We start from the raw sequence: 19,319 nt of genomic DNA, 5'->3' as shown, positions 1-19,319 counted from the left end.
AAGCGCCCTCCTTAGTCTCCCATCACCTGTTGGCCCCATCCCCCCGTCAGCCTCCCCTCTGGTGACCGTCAGTTTGTTCTCTATAGTTAAGAGTCTGTTTCTTAGCTTGTCTCTCTCTCTCCTTCCCTTTGCTTGCTTGTTTTCTTAACTTCTACGTGAGTGAAATCATATAGTATTTGTCTTTCTCTGACTTATTTTGCTTAGCATTATACTCTCTAGCTCCATCCGTGTCCTTGCAGATGGCAAGATTTCGTTTCCTTTTTATGGCAGAATAATATTCCGTTGTTTGTGTGTGTGTGTGTGTGTGTGTGTGTGTGTGTGTGTGTGTATACACACACACATCTCACATCTTCTTTATCCATTCATCTATCAGTGGACACTTTGGCTGCTTCCATAATTTGGTAAATAATGGTACAATAAACATGGGGTACATGTATGCCTTTGAACTCATGTTTTTGTATTTTGGGGGTAAATACCCAGTATAGTGCAGTTATTGGATCATATGGTTCTATCTTCAACTTTTTGAGTAACCCCCATACTGTCTTCCACAGTGGCTGCCCCAGTTTGCATTCCCACCAGCAGTGCACGAGGGTTCCTTTTTCTCCACATCCTCGTCAACACTTGCTTCTTTTGTTTTTGATTTTAGCCATTCTGACAGGTGTGAGGTGATATCTCACTGTGTTTTTGATTTGCATTTTCCTGATGATGAGTGATGTTGAGCACCTTTACATGTGTCTGTTGGCCATATGGATGTCTTTTTGGAGAAATGTCTGTTCATGTCTTCTGCCCATTTTTTAACTGCATTTTTTTTTATTTTTTGGGTGTTATGGGTCTTTTTTTTTTTTTTTGTATGTTTTGGATACTAACCCTTTATTGGATATGTCATTTGCAAATATCTTCTCCCATTTAGTAGGTTGCCTTTTAGTTTTGTTGATGGTTTCCTTTGCCGTGCATAAACTTTTTATTCTGATGCAGTCCCAATAGTTTATTTTTGCTTTTGTTTCCCTTGTCTCAGGAGATTTATCTAGAAAAAAGTTACTATGGCTGATGCCAGAGACATCGCTGCCTGTGCTCTCTTCTAAGACTTTTATGGTTTCAGGTCTCACATTTAAATCTTTAATCCAGGGGCGCCTGGGTGGCTCAGTCGGTTAAGCGGCCGACTTCGGCTCAGGTCACGATCTCACAGTCCGTGAGTTCGAGCCCCGCGTCGGGCTCTGTGCTGACAGCTCAGAGCCTGGAGCCTGTTGCAGATTCTGTGTCTCCCTCTCTCTCTCTCTGACCCTCTCCCGTTCATGCTCTGTCTCTCTCTGTCCCAAAAATAAATAAACGTTAAAAAAAAAATTAAAAAAAAAATAAATCTTTAATCCATTTTGAGTTTATTTTTGTGTATGGCGTAAGAAAGTGGTCCAGACTCATTCTTTTGCATGTCGCTGTCCAGTTTTCCCAGCACCATTTGTTGAAGAAACTGTCTTTTTCCCACTGGATATTCTTTCCTCCTTTGCCAAAGATTAATTAACCATATAATTGTGGGTTTATTTCTGGGTTTTCTATTCTCTTAGGATTTGTGTGTCTATTTTTTTGTGTCAGTACCATACAGCTCTTGTAACACTGCTTGAAGTTTGGAATCATGATGCCTCCAGCTTTGCTTTTCTTTTTCAGGATCGTTTTGGCTATTCGGGGTCTTTTGCTCTTCCATACAAATTTTAGGATTGATTGTTCTAGCTCTGTGAAAAATGCTGGTGGTATTTGATAGGGATTGCATTAAATGTGTAGATTGCTTTGGGGAGTATAGACATTTTGACAATATTTGTTCTTCCGATTCAGGAGCATGGAAAGCCTTTGTTTCTTTGTGTCTTCTTTCATTTCTTTCATTCGTGTTTTATAGTTTTCAGGGTACAGGTCTTTCCCCTCTTTGGTTAAGTTTATTCATAGGTGTTTCATTATTATTTTTTTCGTACAGATGGAAATGGTATTGTTTTCTTCATTTCTCTTTCTGCTGCTTTGTTATTGGTGTGTAGAAATGCAACAGATTTCTGTACGTTAATTTCTGTCCTGTGACTTTACTGAATTCATTTATCAGTTCTAGCGGTTTTTGGATGGAGTCTTTTGGGACGGATATATATATATATATATCATGTCATCTGCAAATAGTAAAAGTTTCCCTTGTTCCTTACTGATTTGGATGCCTTTCATTTCTTTTTGTTGTCTGATTGCTGTGACCAGCACTTCCAGTACTGTGTTGAGTAAAAGTGGTGAGAGTGGACAGCCCTGTCTCGTCCCTCTCCGCTTTTCCCCATTAAGGATGATGTTAAATGTGGGTTTTTTCTTATATGGCCCTTACTATGTTGAGGTATGTTCTCTCTAAACCTACTTTGTGAGGGATTTTTATCATGAATGGATGTTGTACCTTATCAAGTGCCTTTTCTGCACCTGTTGAAATGATCGTACAGTTTTCATCCTTTCTCTTATTGATGTAATGTATCATGTTGATTGATTTGTGAATATTGAACCACCTTTGATCCTGGGAATAAATCCCATGTGATCCTGGCAAATGACATTTTAAATGTGTTTTTGGATTCAGTTTGCTGGCATTTTGTTGATGATTTTTGCATCCATATTCATCAGAGCTATTGGCCTATAGTTCTTTTTGGGGGGAGGGTAGTGTCTTTATCTGGCTTTGGTATCATGGTAATACAGACCTCAGAATGAGCTTGGAAGTTCCCCTTCTCTTCTCTTTTTTGGAGTGATTTGAGAAGAGTAGGTATTTGGTAGAATTCACCTGGGAAGCTATCTGGTCCTGGGCTTTTGTCTGGTGGGAGGTTTTTTTTGTTGTTGTTGTTTGTTTGTTTTGTTTTGTTTTTATCATGAATTCAGTCTCCTTGCTGGTAATTAGTCTGTTCAAATTTTCTGTTTCTTCCAGCTTCAGTTTTGGTAGGTTATATGTTGCTAGGAATTTATCCTTTTCTTCTAGGTTGTCCAATTTGTTGGCATGTGGTTTTTCATAATATTCTCCTACAACTGTATTTCTGTGGCATTGGCTATTTCCCCTTGTTCTTTGGTGATTTTGCTTGAGTCCTTTTTTTTTCCTTGATGATTTTGGCTAAAGGTTTATCGATTTTGTTGATCTTTTCAAAGAAAGAGTTCCTGGTTTCATTGCTCTGTTCTGTTTTTAGTTTCTATATCATTTATTTCTGTGCTAAATTTTTTTTAAGTTTATTTATTTTGAGAGAGGGAGAGAGCTGGGGAGGGGCAGAAAGAGAGGGAGAGAGAGAATCCCAGGCAGGCTCTGCGTTGCCAGTGTGTAAATGTGCTCATGAACGCATGTTGAAATTTCGAGGAATCGGCATAGGGTTAAGAATTAGGGCTAATTTTGAATTTTTTTTTTTTAATGTTTATTTATTTTTGAGACAGAGAGAGACAGAGCGTGAGTGGGGGAGGGGCAGAGAGAGAGGGAGACACAGAATCTGAATCAGGCTCCGGGCTCTGTGGTGACGAATCTGAAACAGGCTCCAGGCTCTGAGCTGTCAGCACAGAGCCCAATGCGGGGCTCGAACCCACGCACTGTGAGATCATGACCTGAGCCGAAGTCGGATGCTTAACCGACTAAGCCACCCAGGCGCCCCATGAATTAGGGCTAATTTTGAAAGAATATGGCCAGCTGGTTGAGTGAAAATGAAGTGAAACTCGGTGGCATATTAAAAAGAGCATAAGTGATGGTAGGAAGGCAAAAAGAGCACATGTTGGTGTAAATATCCAATATGATCAAGCTAATGAGTGTTCATGCTGCCTGAAAATTCATCTCAAGATTGTTAAATAAGGGATTATGGCTTGCTCAAATAGAGGTGAAATGTTCTCTGTAAATACTTATAAGTTCCTTGGTGTTACATATTAGTAATTGTCCCTTAAGATGTGTTTATTTCTTTCTTTTTTTAGAGAACAGATTTTTTTTTTAATGTTCATCTGTTCTGAGAGAGAGAGGGAGAGAGCGAGCATGGGGGAGGGGCAGAGAGGGAGAGAATCCCAAGCAGGCTCTGCACTGACACGTGGGGCTCAATCTCAAGAACCGTGAGATCGTGACCTGAGCCGAAAGGGAGTCGGGTATTAAGACGTGTTTCTTTAACTCTTGAATTATTTTTTCAGGGGTTGTGTATTCACGATGGTACCTGGAAGTCAGCAGTTTACGGTTTTGGAGATCAGAGTAATTTGAAAAAACTACGAAATGAAGCAAATCTGAAACCCGTCCCAATTATTGGTCCGAAATTGAAAAGAAGGTATATTGACTCAAAATCTGTTCTTTAGTACATCTGGTGTCAGTATATTGTCATTGATCTGATTATTAATAAAGTATGCTACTAGAAAATCCTGAGACTGTTCTATAGTAAGTTCAGGATTGTCTTCATAGCTACATAAAATACAATTAATGCATTATTCTAAGCTTAAGTACTTTGATATTAATATATTTGGACTCAGGGAAAATTTTTTTGAATGTTGTGACTTTTCCATATCAAAATCAAACATCAGCTAAATTTTATGCAGTAAAACCTCCATTTTAAAGGGTGATGATCTTGTGTAGATTATCTGTTAATAGCACTCTTCTGTGAAAACTTTGTATGTGAGAACTCTAAACTCGCCGTAGAGTTTGGCTGTTGAAAGGAGTGTCGTCTAGGGAAACTGGTGGGCTCAAACGTAGCTACACTGTGTTCCGCGCCCTCGGAATGCTGTCCCACCTGTCACTTGTTTGGTGTAGTGGGGAACGCGGACATTTTAATGAAGGACAGGTCTGCCATCTTCGCGGTTGTTCCTGCTTCAAGAAAAGTTGACTGTTTGGTTCACAAAGTCACCAAGTTAGCCATAAGTGGAGAAAACGCACCGCGGTCACGGGTCTGCCTTGCAGGTGGCCACTTTCCTACTGCAGAGAACTCAGCAGCTACTCGGTCCCTTTCCTGGGAGCGGATGTGTCTGTTGTGAGGCGGACCCAGCGCTACCTGCACGAGAACTTGGAGCAGTCTCCTGTAAGTGTGCCCGATTTAACTCCTGACAAAGAGCACTGCGTCCGTTCCAGCCCCCCTCGCTGTTTAATGTAGGAGCTTTAGGTGTGTAAAGCAAAACAGGAAGGCCAGCCAAGGCGCGCCTCAGTTTCTGGAAGTGCACGGAATGGGGCGCGGAGAGCACTTTGCATTGTGGGAGTGGAGGTAGCCTCCCCACAGTTCAGACCTGGCCCGCCGAGTACCTTGTCAGTGCAACAGAACAGCAGCAGATTTAGTCCAGAAACGCTGGGGTCACGAACCCCCACCAACCCTGTCTAGAGTCTTAGCTGCTGGGAGGGAGTCTCCCCTGCCTGTGGACGCGTCTGGGCTCTTCTGGCCTCGCCGCCCCCCCGCCCCCCCCCCCCCGCCCCCCGGGGTATCGTCTTACTCCTTTTGGTGAGGGAGCTGCTCTCACTTTTGAGACTTGAAGGAGATAGTGAATCTCAAGTTAAAGGATTATTTTCTCGTGGGAGGGGTTGTAAGTAGCATTCACATATCTACATCCTATAATGTGTCATCACTGAATGTAGCTACGTTCTTGTGGACTTTTGTGTTCAGGCAGAGGAAGCTACAATTTCTTTAAATATGCTCTCAATGTCTGCTTTCTGAACAAGCTTTTAGAACGTAACACGTTCATAAAGCGGAGAGTGCTTTTGCTCAGCATTTTTGAGGACAGAGTAAGTTACAAGTAGCCGACACGCTTGTGTTACTGAGTGTGCAGACGTAGGGTTGACATTCTGACTTTGTCCCTCTCCTAGGTTCAGTACGCTGCTTATATAAACATGGGAGGCATCACCTCTGTTATTAAGCTGATGTTTGCGGGACTTTTTTTTTTATTCTTTGTGAGGTTTGGCATTGGAAGGCAACTTCTCATAAAGGTAAGTAATATTTTAACGAAATTAGGTCTTTAGTAGTATTTTCCGTGAGTTTTAAAAAAATGTCACTGAGCGTTTTTTGTTTTGTTTTGTTTTTTCCCCTTAGTTCCCATGGCTCTTCTCCTTTGGTTATTTTTCAAAACAAGGCCCAACACAAAAACAGGTAACCCTTTCTTTTGTATACAGGTCTTTAAAATAGTAATTTTCCTTAATTTGTTTTTACTTTTCCTCAGTGCATTTACAATAGCAGATAAGACTTGATGGGGCACTTACCATGTTGACAAGTGCTTTTATGTTCTTTTCATAAGTTAGATCACTTAGTCTTTTCAGACACCCCTTAAGGTAGGTATTATCTCCACTTTACAAATGAGGAAACTGAGGCACAGGGGCCAAGAACCTTGCAGAATTTAATTTTTTGAATCAGGTTTTTATATCTCCAAGGGGGGGCAATTCTGTCTGGCCTGTATTTCCATTACTTGTTGGCTAGTTGTTCTTTTTTTGAGAAAGAGAGAGAGAGAGAGAGAGAGAGAGAGAGAGAGAGAGAGAGGGAGAGAGAGGGAATCTTAAGCAGGCTTCATGCCCAGTGTGGAGCCCAACGCGGGGCTTAATCTCACAACCATGAGATCATGACTTGAGCCAAGGTCAAGAGTCAGATGCTCAACCTACTGAGCCACCCAGGTGCCCCTACTTGTTGGCTGTTTTTGTCTTGTCTCCTCAAACAGCTATGTGAAACCAGATTACCACGTTCTGCCATTACCCCCGTCCTAAAATAAAAACTGCCTCCAGCTTGTCCTCTGAAACGACTATTTCAGTGGTGCCGTCCTTGTCTAGGCCACAGCCTAGGAACCGAACCGTCTGTACCGCACCCAAGTTCCTCACCACCTCCCTCCCCTGGCAACACACCCGTCATCAAAACTTGTGTCTTCAAAGAACTGATTTTTGCCCCATGCTTAAAGGATGATAGGGTCTTCTGGCAGAATACTGATGTTTTCACCTGCTGAAAATGTCTCATACGAAATAGAATATTTACTGTGTTTAGGAAGGAGATGACATCTTTAGTAAATAAGGCCTTTGCTTTTTCCTCAGATGGATGGCTCATCATTTACATTGAGATTCTTTGGTCAAGGATACAGCCAAGGCTTTGGTCCCGAGAAGGGCAAACCAAATACGAGAATTTGTACTCAGGTGAAAGGACCAGGTATTTCACATATGACATAAGAGTGCTGGGGCGTTTTACGTTGTCCTAAGGTATAAAGCAGTATTATATTTTTTTCTTAGAGCTTAATTATTTTAGAAATAAATTGCACAAGTTATTTAAGTAACAATATAAATTATTCTGTTAAAGGAAGGATTGAAATTGTTATAATCTAATTGTCTTAGTGTATCCCTCCCCTGGTTTTCTTTTTTAGTATTAATAATTTTCTGAACAGCATATTTTAATATTGATAAGAAAAGGGGCTGGTTGATATATATTCTCCTACTCAAGGGTCATTTTAAAGCAGTATAATTGTAATATAAAGCTGTGGGCCAAGATTTCTTTGCAGTCTTTGAACAGCCCTACATTGTTTGTAAAATGTGTGTGCTATGTGCGTTTTCCTGGGGAGGATGCAGGCTTTTGATGGGTGGCTAAAAGGGTCTGTCACCCAAAAAAGCTCAAGAACTTTCACTGTCAATTTTACAGAGCGGTGAGGAGACACTTCTGCTTGTGAATTACAGCCTAATTATAAGTGTAATTACCAGCACCTCTGGTAGATCAAAGGGGGTCTGCTTTGCAGTTTCAGTCAAGCCAGATGGCAAAGATATCATTGTGTCTTGCCCTCTTTTCAAATTCCCACCAGGCTTCTTAAGATAAATTGACTGTATTTTTATTATTTGACCGAACTGTAAACACTGAGGTTCCCCTTGCTTAGAAACTTTTTTTAAAGTTACTCAGTTGTTTTTCTTTAAGAAATCGAATCTTTTTTTTTTTTTAAGTTTATTGATTTTGAGAGACACAGCGTGAGCTTTAGTGGGGGAGGGGGAGAAAAAGAATCCTAAGCCGGTGCCGCGTTGTCATCGTGGGCCCCGATGTGGGGCTTGAACCCATAAACTGTGCGATCCTGACCTGAGCCAAAATCAAGTGTCAGAATAAAACCTCCCATGTGATTTTTGAGTATTGCCGAATGCATTAACATCTTTCTTCGATCATCTGTCTTCCGCAGAGCCTGGCTATGTGGCTACCCCCATAGCCATGGTCCAGGCAGCTATGACTCTTCTAAATGACGCCTCTGATCTTCCTAGCATGTAAGTCTGGTTTTCTTCTAATTCGAAGAGGCCTTTGTCATCCGTGTTATATTTTCGCTTCTTTTGATGCTGTTTTCAGGCAGTGGGTCTGCACATAAGCATGCACGTGCCCTTTGAACCAAAGATAGAGGTAAATTAAATTTGTAAGAAGGACCGTGTCTTAGTGGCCTCTGAGAACAGTGCAGAGATAGATAAATGAGAGGAGACAGGAAGTGTGAGAGTCACGTAAGTTGACTTTAGTTCCTTGTAAAAACGGCTCAGGTCTGGAGTCAGCTACGCTATAAAGGCCCTCGTTGTTAAATAGTATTATCAGGAGCCTCTAGTCAGTGCTGATGATACCCAGCTGGCCATGGGCGGCCCCGATATCATGTGTGGATTCATTCATGGCAGCTTGGCTAGATGATTATCGATTGGGCTCTGTCACTGGAGCCTTTAACTGTTCCTGTAGAAGTAGGCCAGCTTTACAAATGAGCCATCGGCCCGCAAACTCCGAAACAAATAAATGTAGATATGACCCGAAACGGTATTAAGTGACAGACATAAACAGTGTATAAAGCGAAGTCTCATTAGATTTTTTTCAAATAATTCTACAGTTGACCCCCCCGGGCAGTCGAAAATCCATGTATAACTTTAAAAATTTTTTTCTAATGTTCGTTTTTTTTTGAGAGAGAGACAGAGTGTGAGTGGGGGAGGGGCAGAGAGAGAGGGGGACACAGAATCCGAAGCAGGCTCCAGGCGCCGAGCTGTCGGCACAGAGCCCGACGTGGGGCTCGAACTCACAAACCGTGAGATCGTGACCTGAGGCGAAGTCGGACACTCAACCAGCTGAGCCACCCAGGCACCCCATTCATGTGTAACTTTTAACTACCCATCCCAAACTTAACTAATAGCTTACTGTTGACATATATTATACTACATTCTTACAACCAAGCAAGCTAGAGAAAAGAAAATGTTAAGAAAATCGTAAGACAAAGTACATTTATAGTACTGCACTGTAAAAAAATCACGTGTAAGTGGACCCACGCAGTTCAAACCCATGTTATTCAAGCGTCAACTCTATACCCTTTGAAAATATTTAACATTTTTTAAAATGTTAGTCATTATAGTTAAAGAAACTTCTTCCATCCAGTTTAAGCCTTATTTATGCTTTCATAATAATTTATTGCCTAAGTTTATTTCACTCAGGTCCTTTTTCTATCCTCCTGACTCCGAGGACTGGCTTTATGAGCAGCAGGAGTCCCTTGGGTTGACGGCCCTCACTGCCCCTGGAGCACACAGCCTGGGGTCCTGGGGGCTGGGCCAGTCTGGACGGGTTTGCTGGGGCTGCTAGCTTCGTCCCGATTTTGTAGCTCCTTTGTTCGTTGGCTCATTTTCAGAATGGAACCCAAACGTGTCCATGAGGGAACAAGGGTTTCAGGAGTTCTGCTGGCTCAATAGCTGCTTCTCCGGTGGCGGGTCACGCTAGCAGAGGGGAGGCCTGGAGAGCAGCCTCGGGCACCGTTTTCCTTGTTCTGTCTTACAGGGGCGGGGTCTTCACCCCAGGAGCCGCCTTCTTCAGAACAAAGTTGATTGACAGACTCAACCAACGTGGCATCGAATTTAGCGTCATCAGCAGCTCTGAAGTCTAGACATTGGAAGAATTGACTGAAGGCAGGACATGCATGAATTCATGGCTTTTTTGTTTGAAATTTGAAATGCTACACGTGAAAAAGTTGTCAGCTCTAAAATACGTGCCCATTAAAAGCAGGAAGTTGTACTAGCTTGCCCTAAATTTCAAATCTTTGTTGATTTTGTGATTTTATTGCTCGTGGAACAGAACCGATATTTGACTTCTCCATCGAAGAGTTCATCGTCGATGCTTGTAAGTCAGCTGGCGGCCTAGAGGGTGGGGGGGGTGTCTTGATCCGTGTTGCTGACAGACTCCCGATGAGGCACTCGGGCTGGTGTTCCTGTAAGGCAGTAACTGCTGTCTTCCTCACCTTGATTTTGAGTGGGATCTCCCCTTCTGATGAGTGTCTCTACATATCGTTTGGGCCTTTGCCAAAGGAAACGCACTTTTTGCTGTGGTAGCCTAGTTTCTCGCCCATCCACACTAACTGAGTTTTTGACTATTACCTAAGTTGAATAATAAAGGGTTGTCAATGGAACGGTGGTTTTGTGCTTGGACCTAAGTATTTGAGGTGGTGGCAGACACGCCCCCCCAAGTGGTCTCGCCTGTGCCGCAGCTTTCTCTGCTTCCCAACCTGTGATTGGTTTCATGGGTATAGCTGGTAAGTTTCCACCCACTTTCACCGCCTAACCAGGATTTTTCGTATTTAACCAGGTTGTCCTCTGAAGCCCTAAAATAAGGCAGAGACTTTTCCTTTTGTAATAAGCGTAAAATAAACACATACCTGGGGCTCTGTGCCACGAAGAGGGCAGCCGCTGCCTTCATGAAGCTTCTGCTCTGCAGGGAGAAGCGTGGTATTGAGAGGAGTATTAATGGTGTTGAGCAGCCCTTCTGTGCTACCTGTACAGAGGAGGGCGTCTAAGTGAACACGGAGATTCATGCTGGCAGTGTGGGTATTGCCCATCCTCTGCCCTCAGCTCTGCCCTAATTTGGGGGACCTTGAACTAAGTTCTTATCTTCTCCCAAATCAGGAAGGTGTTCGGGAGAAACAGAGTGGCCACGTGTCAGAATCCTAGAACGACACTGGGGTCCGCAGCGGCCCCCAGCAGTTTGCATTCAGGGGGTCTGCAGGTTGGAGCCGACTGATCCGGGTTAGATGTGCATCTGGGAGCCGCTGGGTGAGGCCGCACGTTGTTAGGTGTTCTCTCCAGCTTCGCGGTGTGTGGGCCGTGTCCTGCTCTGAGGTGGATGCCGGTGCGCACAACCTGCGTGGGCCTCCTCCAGCCTGAGATACAAGTGTGTCTCATACAGATTATCTTTAAAAAAATTTTTTTAACGTTTGTTTTTGAGAGACAGAAACAGAGTGCAAGTCGGGGAGGGGCAGAGAGAGAGGGAGACAGAATTCAAAGCAGGCTCCAGGCTCTGAGCTGTCAGCACAGAGCCCAGTGTGGGGCTCGAACTCACGAACTGTGAGATCATGACCTGAGCCGAAGTCAGATGCTTAGCTGACTGAGCCCCCCCAGGCACCCCCAGAGTATCCTTTTAAACCTTGAGGCTCCTCCCACCACCCTTTTGCAGAAAGCCTGTTCCTTCTGCAATTATTTCTGCAAACTGGCGAAGAACGCCGGGGCTCAGTCCACGAGGTATTAGCCATTCCTGCTTCCCTCGGCCTCTCTGCCAGGCTTTCCAGGATTCCCTGCTGCTTTGCAGACCCGGTCCCTGCGGCCATCAGCACGCAGAGCTCCACACTTTGGGCTTCACTGTTTCGGGTTACTTTTTAGTTGGTGTGCATATACTGGTCCTGCCCCAGAGCCCCTGGTTCCCCGCCCAGGCCTCCTCGATTAGCCCCTGGTCCCTAGTATTAAGCAGAAATCACCAGCCCAGACTCCCTGCTTCTGGGAGGCTCCTCTTGGAGGCCTTGATAGCTGTCCTGCCATAGAGTTTGTTTCATCCTGTTTGATCGCCCTAACTTCATACTTTAGGGGGCAAGGATTGGGGCTGTCACGTCTATTTCCTCCGTCCTGGTTTCTTAACACAAATCAGCCCAGCCTCCCTCCCGCCGCCCCAACCTGGGACAGTTGTGCACAGGCCACGGTGGTCCAGAACGCCACCTGCAGATTTCTGCTCACTCAGAGGCGCACAGGCCTTGCTTATTTAAAATCTCAAAACGGGGAGATAACTGTGCCAAACTCATAGGATGGTAATGAGTGAAATGGGCTAACGCGTTGAGCACGTAGCTTGGTGCCCGGCACACGTACATGCTCACGGAGTCTCAGTATCCTTAGTGCTGCTGTTACCAGTAGGGGCTCTCTGGCCACAGGAGGTCTCTCTACAGCCCTCCCCACCCCCGCCGGAGCGCCCAGTGCGTCAGCCCTCGGCGGTGGAGACCCACCCGGCAGTTCTTTGCGGAACCAGGATCACCTGAGATTGACTACCTGTCGGGAGATCTTCCCGAAGGTCTCAACCTTGGCCCCGCGGACCCGCATTGCATGGGTGCACGATACAGCACTGAACCATTTTCAGGTAAACTCATGAAGGCAGCAAAATAAGTGGATGTTTTCAGAACAAGGATAACAAAGGAGAGGCTTGAAATAACTGTTAAGTCTCCAGGTCTGACAGCAAGAAATTCATCACAACAGCTTTATTTGAACTTTCAAACTGTTTACCATCAAAATATCAATGGCAGATGCTTATCAGCTGCTTTGGTTTGTGGGGTGCTGTGCTAAGTGCTTCCCAGCCCCGGGTGCTGAGCTAAGTGCTTTTCTCAGCCCAGGGTGCTGTGCTGAGTGCTTCCAGCCCCGGGGTGCTATTCTAAGTGCTTTTCCCAGCCCAGAGTGCTGTGCTAAGTGCTTTACAGGTGCTTTGCATCCGTTACCCATCTGCAGTTAGTGCTGCTCTCATTTCCACCTAACAGGGAACAGAGGCTGGATGGGGGCAGGGGGCGTTTGCCTCCAGCTACAGTCGGGAAGTGACAGATGAGAGGACTGAGCCCCAGACTGTCCAGGGCCAGCGCGCAGACTGCGAACCGCCCACCCCCAAGACCTCCTGTCTCCCAGCCCACCTTCGCCCTGCGTGTGGATTCATCTCTACGTGACTGTAAATCAAACCGAAGGACAGAAGCGGCACAAGAAATGACTGGAGTGCGTTGCGCCCACAGCGCAGCTCTGGTGGCGAGTTAATCCGTCTGCGCGGGGGAGCTTCGCCCAGGGCTCAGGGGTTGTCAGCAGCTGCGTCCGCGCTATTCTGCGTGCGGCAAACTCGCTCTCTTCTTTTTCACGATGACGGCGACATCGTTTTTCAGCCTCCACAAGCTGGACTCCAGCACGTCTCCAAAGTCCTTTAACTTCTGTGCCTGTTGCTGTACGAACGGTCGAAGCATTTCATCTTCCTCCTGGAAATGAAGGAACGGGGGGGAAAGGATAGCAGCCTCGGGGGGTGCCCGGCTTCGTCGGAAAGTTGCCGGCAGAGGTGGTGAGTCCCCTGGCGGCCTGTCCAGCGTGGGGAAGGCCGCCAGCCCGGCCTTCGGTTGCTGCTGCTGGAGAGAACGGCTCATTCAGATCGGAATGACCCGCATGCCTTTAATACCGGGGGGGAGTTCTGGGGTTTGCCAAGGACCGCGCGGGGGTGGGGGTGGGGGTGGGGGTGCGCCCGTCGGTAGCGGAGTGTGGGCTGCCTGCTGCGGGCCCCACCCCGGGGAGGCAGGTGCAGGGGCGCGGGTGGGCCCGAGTGCCCGCGTGCGACAGTGGAGCGGAGGGTGACCGCGCTCACGAGCCGGGAGCGGGCAGAGGGCACCGAGCGTCCCTGCAGGTGGTTCCCGGATCACTAGTGAGATGGCAGCTGGGATACTTAGGCCATTGCTTCCAGTGTGTTTTCCATCCTGGTTTTCTCTTAAACGTCGTCATTTATATTTTCTGAATACTACTCTGTGATGAAAAACAATACAAATGGGGTGTGGCTTTTTTTTTTTTTTTTAGCCTTGTTTACAGTGTCTTTCCCCTCATCAGTTTTTCTTTCTCTGCAATTGTGAGAGACAGGCGCACACGAGAACCCTTAATGTGTTGAAGGGAATACACCTGCGCAACACAGACCTCCGCAGGTCACACCCTCTCTCCCCCAGGAACAACCACTACTAGCCTGACTTCCGTGATCATCATTTTCTTGTGCCACCTGGAATGCAGCCTGAACCGTATATTTTGCCCGTTTCCTGTCCATTTACGGAATCCTACTGGATGGTATCTTTGGTGGACTTGGAAGTCAGCGCTGACGGGTGGTGCTGAGATTCACCGACTGGCATGTGGCTAGGGTTCCCCAGTCCGGGGGAGAGGGTGCTTCCCCGACCTCTCTTCCTCTGGGGTTTTCGGTGCCGGGTTGTTATGGAGGAGGGGGGGATTAAGAGTAGCTGGGGCATCCACGCGTGGGTTTCTGCAGAATTTTTCAGCCGGTCCCTCATCTGAACCACAGAATAGGAAATGATCCGAGGGGCTATTTTCTCAATTCTCTCAAGAATGGTGTATAGCTAGAATCATCCCAGTACGTGGGAGACAAATCGGTGCATTGAGAGCCTAGTGAGGTGGTTCTCGGATTTCAGTTCCCAGGCAGAATCACCTGGAGGGCTCGTTAAAGCACGGACTCCTGGGCCTCACTCCAGGGCTCTGGTTTAGCAGGTCTGGCAGGGGCCCTGGGGTTTGGACCTCTAAGACCCCAGATGATTCTGGAGCTGCTAGGCAGGGGGACCACCCTCTGAGAACCACTGCTTGGGGGCCTTGGGGCCGAATTCTCTGCAGAACCAGCTGACTCTGCAAAGAGCTGAGTCGCAGGCTTCTAGGGTTGATGCATTTTCCCACTTTTATTAGGTAAGTGGCAAAAAAAATTTTTTTCTAAGTGGTCGAACCAATTTAAACTCCTCCTGGCAATGCATGGGTTTCTGTTGCTTCATCCCATCATCACAGCTGGGTATTTTTAGACCTTTAAGTTTTGCCAGCATGGTGGGTTTATAATACCGTTTCACTGTGGTTTCAATTAGTGTTTCCCGAACTACTCAAGAGGTTAAGCACCCTTTGATGTGTCTATTGGCCTTTTCTTTTTTTTTTTTTTCTTTTTTTTTCTGTTGGGCTGTTTTTCTTTTTGGTTTGTGTAGTTCTTTGCTTTGGATCTTAGTTCATTACATGGTAAACGTGTTGTGTGTAAATAACCTTTCCTGGCCTCTTTTGCCTTTATTTTGGTATCTGGGCCAAAGTGTACCATTTAGTGCGGGTGCGTCTATCGGTGTTTCCCTTGACAGCCGGGTGTTTTGTCCTGTCCTGTCACCGCATGGTCATGATCATCTTTAGGCTTTTACCTTTTGCGGTTGGGTCCTTAGCTGTCACCTGAAATTGGTTTCTGGCTATAGTCTTAGGTAAGATTCCAATTTCATTTTGGAATGCATTTGTATGCATTCTTTTTTTTTTTTTTTTTTTAATTTTTAAAGTTTATGTATTTATTTTGAGAGAGAGTGGGAGGAAGAGAGAGGGGATTGCAGGCAGGCTCCACACTGTCAGCACAGAGCCCAGCACGGGGCTCGAACTCATAAAACTGTGAGATCGTGACCTGAGCTGAGATCAAGAGTCTGACGCTTAACCGGCTGAGCCACCCAGGCGCCCCGGTATGTATTCTTAATTCTAGCACCGTTTGTTGTAAAATCCACCCTTGCTGCCTTCACCGCAGTCCCTCATCGGTCACATAGCGTGTCTCTGGTCCTGGGTGAATCTATTTCCGGGCCTTCTGTCTTTCTCCTTTGGTTACCTTATCCGCACTGGGGCTGATACTTTGCTGTCTGTTACCATAGCATTAAAGTAAGCCTTGGCATCAGGTAGGGCAAGGCTTCCTACGCTTGTGTTTGGGTCTTGGCTGTTCTTTGCTTTCGCAATCCCGTCTCAAGTATAACATCATTTTGTCAGATCCCGTTACGTTTGGTTGGGTTACAGTGACTCTCAGGGGGACTCGAAAGAGTTGCAATTGCAAATCTTCCAAACTGTGGACACCTAGCACGTTTCACCATTTATTTAGATCTTCGTTAACATCTCTCAAGCAAAGTTTAACATTTTCTCCATACCAGGCCATAGTTTTATGGGCTTTATAGCACAGTTTTATGTTAGCTATAGGCCTAAGTACTTCATGGATTTGATGCAATGATAAATGACATCTTTTACACAAGGCAGTGCTGTTGGATGCTGTTATATTCAAATGCAGTTAATTTTTTTTTAACGTTTGCTTATTTATTATGAGACAGAGAGAGCAGGGGAGGGGCAGAGAGTGAGACAGAGAATCCCAAGCAGGCTCTGCACTGTCAGCCTGGAGCCTGTCATGGGGCTTGAGCCCACGGACCATGAGAGCACGACCTGTGCCGAAATCAAGAGTAAGACACTCAACCAAGTGAGCCACCCGGGCACCCCTCAAATGCAGTTAATGTTTTGTTTTTTTTTTTTAATTTTAACGTTTATTTATTTTTGAGGAAGAGAGAGACGGAGCATGAACAGGGGAGGGGCAGAGAGAGAGGGAGACACAGAATCTGAAACAGGCTCCAGGCTCCGAGCGGTCAGCACAGAGCCCGACGCGGGGCTCGAACTCACGGACCGTGAGATCATGACCCGAGCCGAAGTCAGATGCTTAACCGACCGAGCCACCCAGGCGCCCCAGTTAATGTTTAAATATTGATTTTCTTGGGGCGCCTGGGTGGCTCAGTCAGTTAAGCGTCCAGCTTTGGCTCAGGTCACGATCTCGCGGTTTGTGAGTTCGAGCCCCACATCGGGCTCTGTGCTCACAGTGCAGAGCCTGCTTGGGATTCTCTCTGCCTCTCTCTCTGCCCCTCCCATGCACGCTCTCTCTCTCTCAAAACAAAACAAATATATATGTATGTGTGTGTGTATATATATATGTATATATATATATATACACATATATATATATATATATATATATATATACACATATATATATATATGTGTATATATATATGATTTTCTTTCCGGCAACTTTGTAATTCTAGTAGTTAATTTATAAATTCTTCTGGAGTTTTAATTTGCATACACAGGTCATCTGAGAATAATAACAGAGGCAGCATGGGGTAGTAGGAGAGAACATAGACTGTGGAGGGACCCTTGCTGGGTTTGGAGGTTGGTCCTGCTAGTCAACTGGTTGTGTCCTCACCCAAGTTACTTAACCTGTCTTGTGCCTTAGACCCGTCATTTGTAAAATAAGGCTGATGATGGTCCCAATGACATCGGGCTGTGAGAATTGAGTAACTGTAAAGCACTTAGTAAGTGTTGTATAAACATATGCTCTTCTTGCTGTTACTTTTTCCCCTTTTCAACTTTATTCCCGTATTTCGTGCTCAAGTACAGCGTCACACAGAAGTCAAGTTGGCTAGCATCCCTGACTTCTTCCTGATGTAAAAGGAAAAAAGCATCCAGCGCTACACCATTAGGGATCATGCTTGCTCTGTGCTTAAGTCTGCCTTCCTCAGATTGAGGGATGTCCATTCTATTCCTAATATGCTAAGAGTTTTTATCATGGCAAGATGCTGAATTTTGTCACCTGCTTTTTCTGAATCTGTTGAAGTAACCTTGATTTTTCTCCTATCCTTTTTTAAAAAAATGCTTATTTATTTTAAGAGAGAGAGTGAGCACGTGAGCAGGGGAGGGGCAGAGAGAGAATCCCAAGCGGGCCTTGAACCCGCAAACGGTGTGCAAGATCATGTGTGACCTGAGCCCAAATCGAGTTAGGTGCTTAACGGACGGAGCCACCCAGGACACCTCCTCTAGCATTTTAGTGTGATGAATTGTATTTATTTGGTTTATAACAGTAAGCCAAATCTGTGTTTCTGGGATACTGGGTAAGTCATAAAGTCAATGAGTATCACTACCTGGAAACAGCCAGCAGCGCACTTGAATAAAAAAGCAAGAGTAGGGGCGCCTGGGTGGCGCAGTCGGTTGAGCGTCCGACTTCAGCCAGGTCACGATCTCGCGGTCCGTGAGTTCGAGCCCCGCGTCGGGCTCAGTGCTGACAGCTCAGAGCCTGGAGCCTGTTTCGGATTCTGTGTCTCCCTCTCTCTCTGCCCCTCCTCCGTTCATGCTCTGTCTCTCTCTGTCCCAAAAATAAATAAAAAAAAAAAAAAAAAAAAAGCAAGAGCAGAGACGGATGCCCAGGAGAGCAGCGGACACACTGTTCAGGCCTCCGCCTCCTCTTTTGTTGAACACACACATCCCCCAGCTCAAGAAATGCGGTTCTTTCCAGGGTGCCTGGGGGGCTCAGTCGGTGGAGCGACCGACTTCGGCTCAGGTCATGATCTCACGGTTCGTGCGTTCAAGCCCCGCATCGGGCTCTGTGCTGATGGCTCGGAGCCCGGAGCCCGCTTCGGATTCTGTGTCTCCCTCTTTCTCTGCCCCTCCCCCACTCATGCTCTGTCTCTCTCTCTCTCTCTCAAAAATAAATATTAAAAAATTAAAAAGAAATGCAGTTCTTTCCAATGCCTAAATCTAATGGAAGAAGAACCCTGTTGCTCCCAGGATTCCGGTTACTTACAGGAGGTTTCTCCTGTCTCAGTCGGAGAAGCTGCCCTCTTGCCTCGTTCATGCTGTGGTAGAACAGCTTAAGGGCTTTGGCAAATTCTCTGTCGGAGCTGGCTGGCCGAGTGTACATTTGGTTCATCTCTCTGGCTGCTGGAGGGTGTGCTGCCGTCCAAGTTAGCTTCAGGGTGTTGGAAGGCTTATGTGCTGAGGTGGTGAGGAGACAGAACATTTATTTCAACATCTGCTCTGCCAAGTCTCTATGTACATATTTATTTTGGTGGCAATCTACACCAGCATTTATCAAGCACAGGTTGAGACACATCCAGGCAGAAGGGGAAAAAATTCTCAGATGGTTTTTTGTTTGTTTTATGAAACAAGATATAGATCAACTCATTAAAAAGTAAATTTCTTTGAAATACAAATACACATCTCAGAGCTGAGTTGGTTAAGCATCCAACCTTAGCTCAGGTTACGATCTCACGGTTCGTGAGTTCAAGCCCCACTTTGGGCTCTGCGCTGACAGCTTGGAGCCTAGAGCCTGCCGCAGATTCTGTGTCTCCCTCTCTCTCTGACCTTCCCCTGATCTCTCTTTCTCTCTCTCTCAAAAATAAACATAAAAAATTAAAAAAATATATATATATATGTAAATATACGTCTCAAACGTAGGAGTTTAGAGAGAAACTTAACAAGCAAGACTTACATATCCTCTCACCTTGTTGAGTAGAACCGACCTTCTCAAGTGATTGTTTGAGAAACACGTTTTCTTCTCTCAGGGCTCTGTTGGTGTCTCTGAGCAGCTCTGTCTCCTGCTCTAACTTGAGTAGCTTCATGTAGAGTTCTGATATCTGATTTGATGGTGTCTACAAAAAACATGTCAGGTTAGCCTTTCGCGGGGTTATCTGCATACCCTTTGGGACTGGCAGTTTTACCCCCCTAGATGGGGTAGGGGTGAGGGTGTGGTGAGCAGGGTTGAAGCCCC

The 19,319-nt window shown here is 45.7% G+C and overlaps 2 protein-coding genes across 2 annotated transcripts in view; one reads left to right on the top strand and one right to left on the bottom strand.

The window, feature by feature from the left end:
• SCCPDH (saccharopine dehydrogenase (putative)) overlaps positions 1–10,332 on the top strand; it is a 34,233-nt gene extending 23,901 nt beyond the window's left edge. Inside the window, exons 6-12 of the mRNA XM_058700947.1 lie at positions 4,141–4,271; positions 4,895–5,012; positions 5,786–5,905; positions 6,009–6,065; positions 6,989–7,100; positions 8,104–8,185; positions 9,708–10,332. Of these exons, the coding sequence (XP_058556930.1) occupies positions 4,141–4,271; positions 4,895–5,012; positions 5,786–5,905; positions 6,009–6,065; positions 6,989–7,100; positions 8,104–8,185; positions 9,708–9,813 (726 nt within the window). The 3' untranslated portion in view covers positions 9,814–10,332. The remainder of the gene's footprint in view (positions 1–4,140; positions 4,272–4,894; positions 5,013–5,785; positions 5,906–6,008; positions 6,066–6,988; positions 7,101–8,103; positions 8,186–9,707) is intronic.
• A 2,088-nt stretch (positions 10,333–12,420) lies between these two features.
• LOC131495794 (kinesin-like protein KIF28P) overlaps positions 12,421–19,319 on the bottom strand; it is a 78,931-nt gene continuing 72,032 nt past the window's right edge. Inside the window, exons 20-22 of the mRNA XM_058700946.1 lie at positions 19,041–19,200; positions 18,354–18,502; positions 12,421–13,185 (exon numbers count right to left, since the gene is read on the bottom strand). Coding sequence (XP_058556929.1) covers positions 13,033–13,185; positions 18,354–18,502; positions 19,041–19,200 — 462 coding nt within the window. The 3' untranslated portion in view covers positions 12,421–13,032. The remainder of the gene's footprint in view (positions 13,186–18,353; positions 18,503–19,040; positions 19,201–19,319) is intronic.

This window comes from Neofelis nebulosa, chromosome 15 (genome assembly GCF_028018385.1).
Source record: "Neofelis nebulosa isolate mNeoNeb1 chromosome 15, mNeoNeb1.pri, whole genome shotgun sequence".
Lineage (NCBI taxonomy): Eukaryota > Metazoa > Chordata > Mammalia > Carnivora > Felidae > Neofelis > Neofelis nebulosa.
The sequence above is the reverse complement of the archived record's forward strand: the minus strand, read 5'-3'. Positions and strand labels throughout refer to the sequence as shown.